Source organism: Belonocnema kinseyi, chromosome 5 (assembly GCF_010883055.1).
Source record: "Belonocnema kinseyi isolate 2016_QV_RU_SX_M_011 chromosome 5, B_treatae_v1, whole genome shotgun sequence".
NCBI classification, from domain to species: Eukaryota; Metazoa; Arthropoda; class Insecta; order Hymenoptera; family Cynipidae; genus Belonocnema; species Belonocnema kinseyi.
In genome coordinates this window covers 73912965-73920420 of record NC_046661.1, presented here as the reverse complement: position 1 = coordinate 73920420, position 7456 = coordinate 73912965, and the positions used below count along the sequence as shown (strand labels likewise).

General features: G+C 26.7%; 1 protein-coding gene across 1 annotated transcript in view; it reads right to left on the bottom strand.

Annotated features, from left to right (window-relative positions):
• LOC117172460 (autophagy-related protein 2 homolog A) overlaps positions 1-4504 on the bottom strand; it is a 105394-nt gene extending 100890 nt beyond the window's left edge. The window contains exon 1 of the mRNA XM_033360415.1: positions 4331-4504. Within this exon, the coding sequence (XP_033216306.1) occupies positions 4331-4504 (174 nt within the window). The remainder of the gene's footprint in view (positions 1-4330) is intronic.
• Positions 4505-7456: the final 2952 nt, after the last annotated feature.

Below are 7456 nucleotides of genomic sequence, written 5' to 3'. Positions count from 1 at the left end.
AAATTAAAATTCGAAAATTTTTTCTAAAGCCTCCAGGGGACTTCGTTTTCGCACGAAAAAATTTTATGTGCCCTTATTGCATCCGGACCCACAATTAGAGGATATCCCCCCATTTCCATGTCATACTAAAGCAGTGGAAAGGTGTATTAAGCTGGTCACAGAAGCATCTGGAAAACTGCGAAGAGAAAGAGCGCGATGGCTACATCATCAACAAAATTGAATCCCAGAAGAAAAACCCTCGCCTGAACACAACAAAAGATCTTACGAATTGACTGACGATTCCCTACGGGATTGATACACTCAGAAATCATGTTAATACTACCTCATTCATTGCTTATCATCAGTAAGTTGAAAAATAAACGCAATTTCCTGTTTTCGTGTATTTATGAATTTATGTTATATAAGTACATACCTATTCATGAAGAATGAAGTTATGGAGCCCGAAGGAATTTTTTGATCACTCTGAAACTTTGCAAACATCTTATTCAGGTCATATGGCAACATAATTTCCCTATTCCATATAAAAATTTAAAAAAAATTTTTTGTTGACAAATTTGCTCCACCCTACTGTGCGTCGTGTATGCGACCTACTTGTGATGCAACCCCGTATCTTATTCTGCAGCGAATGTTGTAATGGAAAAATAAATTTTATTCTGTATGTTTGATTATAAAACAAAACTTTTCTGAACATTTCAATCATATTTTTAACCATATATGCTTTTATTGTAAACTATATAATTATAAATGTTCAAAAAAACTGTTTTTTCATTTTTTGCTAAAATGCATGTTTTGATTTTTCAAAATAAATATCTTCTTTTGAGCAGTAACAAAAAACCTCGGTATTTTTTCGAAGAACTATATCTTAAGTATGTTCAGTTAAATTTTTATCTCTTAATATCGAAAATTAACAGAAATATCGATTTTTTTGTTAAAATTAAAAATATATATTATCTAGTTGTATCTTATAAAGGCTATAAAAAAGTACACCCAGAAAAATTTTCGTGTAAAAATATTAAAAATCCTTATTGCAATAAAGAAATTTCTGCTGGGGTCTTCAGTGACCCCCCTCATACTTTATGTTATCACAGAGGGGGGATACCTTTAAGGGCTAAACAAATACTTTTCATCCAAATAAAACAATTTTTCAACGAAACAAATGAATCTTGAACCAAGAAAATCCGATTTTTGTCAAAAAGATCAATTTTTGACAAAAAATTGAATATTTAAATATTCAGTTTAGGAAACAATTTTGTAACTAAAATGATGAATATTTAACCAAAAAATTAAATTTTAACCAAAAACATGAATTTTTAAACAAACAAAGCGAGTTTTCAAGAAAAGGAATGAACTTTCAACTAAACAAGATAAATGTTTAACAAATGACATGAATTTTAAACAAACAAAAAAAGATTTATTTTCAACCAGAATAAACCAGATTTTTCAACACGATTGTTACATTTTTAACTAAAGAAATGAATTTTCAACCAAAAAGATGAAGTTTCAACTAATGAGATTAATTTCCAACCAAAACGGTGAATGTTCATCAAAAACAGATAAATTTTCAACTTAAAATAGAATAGTTAAACTTTCAGTAAACAAAAAATTTAATTTCAACTTAATGAAATAAATATATAACGAAATAGTTTAATTTTTAACGAATCAGATGAATTTTCTACCAGAAAGATTAATTTTGAACAAAATACATGAATTTTGAACCAAAAATTTTAAGTTTTTAAGAAAATTTGAATCTAATAGTAAAAATTTTTAGTTAAAAAAATAAATTTTCAAAACAAAACAAAAATTAATTTTCAAAAAAACCGTTAAATTCTTAACAAAAGAAAGATTTTCCAAAAAACGAGTAATTTTTCAACATAAAAATATTTTTTAGTGAATAAAGAAAAAATCTTATCCTAAAAGTTAAAGTTTCAACCCAAAAGGATTATTTTTGTACCAAAATAATTGAACCTTCATCAACAGAAACAATACATTTTAAACGAAATTATTGACTTTTTAGCTCAAAAGACCAATTTGGTACAAAAAATATCAATTTTCAACAAAATACATGAATTTTTAAATAAAGACGATACATTTTCGATCCAAAAAACAGACTAGTTAAAATGTGAGAAAAAAAAATTTTTTAGCCGATAAAACTAATAATTTGCAAAAAAATAGTTAAATTATCAACCAAAAAAATCCATTTTTAACAAGGCAGTTCCACTTTCAACTAAATAATCAATTTTCAACTAAAAAATATTCTTAAAACAGAATAATTTTCTACCAAACCGATGAGATTTTTAACCAAGAAATCTGTAATGCAAATAAAAATATCTGAATTCCAAATTATTTCAAACGAAACATTCAAATTCTAAAGGATATTGAAATGTGGAAATTAGATACAATCACAAAGCATTCAAAATCAAATAATCTAAAATGTCAAACAATTTTTTCCAAACATAAGAATTTTACACAAATTAAGATAAAGTTTCAGAAAAAATTAAGCAGTTGAATTTTCGATTAAACAAATGAATTTTTAATAAAAATGATGAACCTGACACAAAAAATAGGGAATTGTTAGCAAAAAATTTTTATTTCCAACTCAAACATAAAAATTTTCTACCCAACTAATTAAATTTTTAACGTAAAAACACGAGTTCTCAACAAAATAAACGAACTTTCAACTAAAAAAAGATGAATTTTCATTTAAGAAATAAAAACACGAATTTTCAAAACAATATTAAAATTTTTAACATAAATAAAATTTTAACTAAAAGATGAAGGAGATTACTCGTCTACCAAAAAATAACTTTCAAACAAATATTTGAATTTTTACCTAAACAGAGGCATTTTTAGCCAAGAATAAATTTATTTTATAAGTTTGAAAACTATTATTTTCTCAATGAAAATTAATTTTTTTAACTCGAAATTTAACCAATTTTGTTTAAAATTAATCTAATTTGACAGAAAATTATTCTAGTTTGTTCAAAATTTATCTTTTTGTTTCAAAATTACTTTTTTTAATAAAAAACTAATTTTTTTTTATTCGAAACGTAACTTAAAGTCACGTTTTGAATAATTTTAAACAACATTAGTTAAATTTCGAGTTGAAAAAATTAATTTTCAGTAAAAAAATAATAATTTTTAAACTTATAAATTACATTTTAAACAAACTAGTTACATTTTACTCAAACAGATGAACGTTGAAGATTAAATTTCTGTTAAAAAAGATCACTTTTATACAAAAGATGGAAGTTAAATTTTGAGTTACAAAAACTAATTCTTAATGAAAAAATTAATTTTCAAACAAAAAGATCAATTTTGAACAAACTAGAATAATTCTCTACTGAAATAAATTAATTTTAAACAAAACACATACATTTTCAACAAAATATTTAAATTTTTAACGAAAATTTCAATTTCAACTGAAAATACATTTCTATTCCAAAATTTTATAGTATTTTTTATATTTTCAGTTAAAAAAATTAATGTTCAATAAAAAAAATCAACAGAATAGTTCAATTTTTAAAAAAATAAGATGAATTTTGAACTAATGAGATTTCTTTTATATTTTCAGTAATAAAAATTAATTTTCAAACAAATAAAATAAATTCTGTAGGAAAAAGAATTATAGTCTATCACAAAGGATGAATTTGAAAAAAAAACAGATATTTGCAACTAAATAGTTAAATTTGTAACAAAAAACAAGTTTCTTAACTAAATTACTAAAATGATAAGTCATCAGGTAGGAAGAAGTTTAAACAAAGTAGTTCAACTTTCAACTAAATAGTTGGACATTCAATAAAAAATATATTTAAAACAGAATAATTTTCAACCAAATAGGTGCGACTTTTAACCAAAAAAGATGTTATTTGGATAAAATAAATTAATTTTGTACCAAGGGTCAGATTTTCCCTGAAATTTCCCAATTTTCTAGAATTCTCTGATCTGTGACCTGTAAATCTTAATTATAAATTAAAATATCCGAATTCAAAATTATTTAAAATGAAACCTTAAAATTCTATATAATATTAAACTGCTTTAAATTTAAATGCCCTAAAATGTCAACAAATTCTTTTGTATTCGAAAAATAAACAATCTATGTCTATTGTCTATAAAAGTAAACAAAAAGTCGCTGCTAATGAAAAAGCAACATTAAAAAAAAATTGATTGTCTTTATACAAAATTTATTTTGAATTGAGATATATCCGAATCATGAAGAGAAATAACGCGTAATAGAATTCGTTTCAAAACATGCGTGCATAAAATCTATACTACATAACGTTATCAGTTCCGCGGATCGTTGACGATCAAACAAAGAAAAAATTCCAAATACCTGGACATCGAGTTTGACGTTCGTCACAGAGCCAGTGCCATTGCAAAGATTCACTGTCAGCTGGTCCAGGGTGAGTTTCTCCTCCAGGAACTGGCCGAGGTACCTCTGCAAAAGGTACCTGCAGGCCGTGTTCTTGATTCCTTCCGTCCATTGAAATCGACCCAACCAAGACATCTTGTCACTCCTCTTTAAAAAAAATCACTCCCCGAAATACATCGATCTTACTCGTTTATAATCGGGCCAGGAACTGTGACTCCGCTCGACTCCAGGAACACAAATCGTCATACGCCTCAATTTTAGGTTAGGTTAGGTTCACACGGGAACGAAATGCGTCAGGAATTTGATTTCCAAGAGTCTCATTACTTCGGATGCACGTGTCCTCACACCCGGGACAATCACGATCAACATAATATGTTATTCTGCGATTCCGAATTGATTTCTCGATTGCGATGTTATGTTTTTTTTTTGCTAGACAAACACTCGCAAACTCCGGTTATGATAGTTTATGATAGTTCAAGGAACGTTGAGGAACGTGAAGCAACATCAGGCTGCTAGTGCTACCTACACTGTTTTTTCATTGATTGAAATCAGCTGATTTCTGATGTCGTCTGGCTAGGGCCGTGCAAATAAAGCCGAGAACCCGTACATTTAATATTTAAAGCCCTCCTGTTTATGCCAGTTTATGCTGTCCAGACAAGAAAAGGGACCGAACTTGAATTACGTAACAGTTCAGGGTTTGGAGGGGGGGGGGGGGGGGGGGGGGCAATTTGTTACGGCAGGTAATTTTTGCAACTTCACAAAAACTTTCTACTGAAGATTATCTTTTTTAGTTATAAATTTTATTATTTGCCTGAAAATGTAACAATTCTCTTAAAAGACATCCTTTTTGGTTGAAAATTCATCTGTTTTCTTAAAAATTTGTCCTTTTGGGTTGAAAATCTAACTCTTCGTAGAACATTAACCTTTAGTTTAAAATTCATATTTTGTCGCTGATGAGTCAACTGAAATCTTTTTTTGGATGAAAACTATTGTTTTGTTGTTGAAAATTTGTCTTTTTAATTTCAAGTTTAATCTTTTTTAGTGGAAGCATTGCATCTTTTTTCGATAAAATGCAACTGTTTTGTTGAAAATTCGACTATTTCCTAGAAAATTTAATTTTGGTTTAAATTCATATTTTTACGTTGAAAAGTTAATCGAAATCTTTTTGAATGAAAATAAAACTCCTTTTTTGAAAATTTGTCTTCTTCATTCAAAAATTCACCATTTTTAGTAGAATTTCCATCTTTTTTGGATAAAGTTGAAACTGTTTGGTTAAAAATTTAACAATCTATTCAAAAAGTCCAACTTTTTCGTTAAAAATTCGTCTATTTAGCAGAAAATTAATCTATTGTTTATAATTCTTATTTTGGTGTTGGAAACTGAACTGGAATCTTCTTTGGATGGAAATTTAAATATTTTTTTAAATTCATCTTTTTCGAAGAAAAGTTCGTCTTTCTTGAATAAAAATGCAACTGTTCGGTTGAAAATTCAAATCTTTTTAAAAATTAAAAAATTCTCCTGCTTGAGCAGAAATTGCATCTTTCTTGGATAACAATGCAAGGGTTTGGTTGAAAATGCAATAATTGTTTGAAAAGTCACACTTTTTGATTAAAATTTCTGCCGTTTCGTTAAAAATTTACCTATTTTGTAAAAAACTTACATTTTGTTTAAATTAAATATTTTTGTGTTGAAAAATGAACTGAATTCTTTTCTGGATGAAAATTCAACTATTAAACATTTTTTTGAACTAAAAGTTCATCTATTTCAAGAGAATTGTCATCTTTCTTGGACAAAAATGGAACTGTTTGGTTGACAATTAAACTAGTTTGTTAAAAAGTCATACTTTTTGGTTAAAAATTCTACTGTTTTGTTGAAAATTGATCTATTTCGTAGAAAATTTACTTTTTGTTTAAAATGCATATTTTGGTGTCAAAAATGAACTGCAATCTTTTCTGGATGCAAGTTAAACCTAAGAAAAATGTGTCGTTTTTTATTTAAAATTCATCTGTTTTAATAAGAATTTCATCATTCTTGGATAAAAACTGTTTAGTGGAAAAGTCTTTTGTTTTGGTTAAAAATAAATTTTTTACTGAAAATATAAATTTTTCATTTTTTTAATTGATATTTTTTAATTCAAAGTTTTCCTTTTCGTGTAAAAAAATAATTTCCTTGGTTTGAAATTTTATTTTTGTTGAGTAATAATGTATTAGTTTCGTGGAAAATTATTTTTTTGCTCAAAATTCATGTCTTTTTTGCTTGTAATTTAATTTTTATAGAGAAAACTCATATTTTGGCTTGAGCGTTCAACAATTTAGATAAACATTTATTTATTTCTAGAGTAAAAAATCTTTATTTGTTGCAAATTCGTCTTTTTGGTTTTGAAATTATTTTTTTCTGATACTTTTTTGTTTGAATATTATGTTTCAGGTTAAAATTGATTTTGTTAAAAGTTTAATTATTTTATTAATAAGTCAAGTATTTTGTTATAGAGCCATCTTTTATAGTAGAAAAGATATTTTTTTCTTTAAAATAAATTATTAAATTTAAAAATTTAATATTTGTAGCTGAAATACTGTTTTATTACGCTTATTAAATATTCTATGTTAAAAGTATTACAAGATTCAAATGCTAATATTTAGATATTAATAATTAAGAAAATGAAAAATTATTCAAGGAACATTTAGGGATTTTTGAAAATGAAATTCTCGGACACTGACTAATTCTACTAGCAATAAGTAGCAAAACATTTCTGGAAACTAAAAATTATGTACAGTAAGAGGGGGCTAGGGGCGGGGGGAGAAATGTTTTGTTACGGTTTGTTATAGGGTAGGGGGGTCTTAGAGAGGGTCTTTTATCCGTTACGTAATTCAAGTATGGCACATTAGGCGTCAACAAAATTCGTGAGTGAAAAAAGATTTTAATAAAAATTTTTTTATTCCGTTTATAAAAGATCCCAGGTTAGAAATGTTAAAAGCTTAAGATTCTAGTCTACAATTGTGGGTCCGGATGCAATAAGGGCACATAAAATTTTTTCGTGCGAAAACGAAGTCCCCTGGAGGCTTTAGAAAAAATTTTCGAATTTTAATT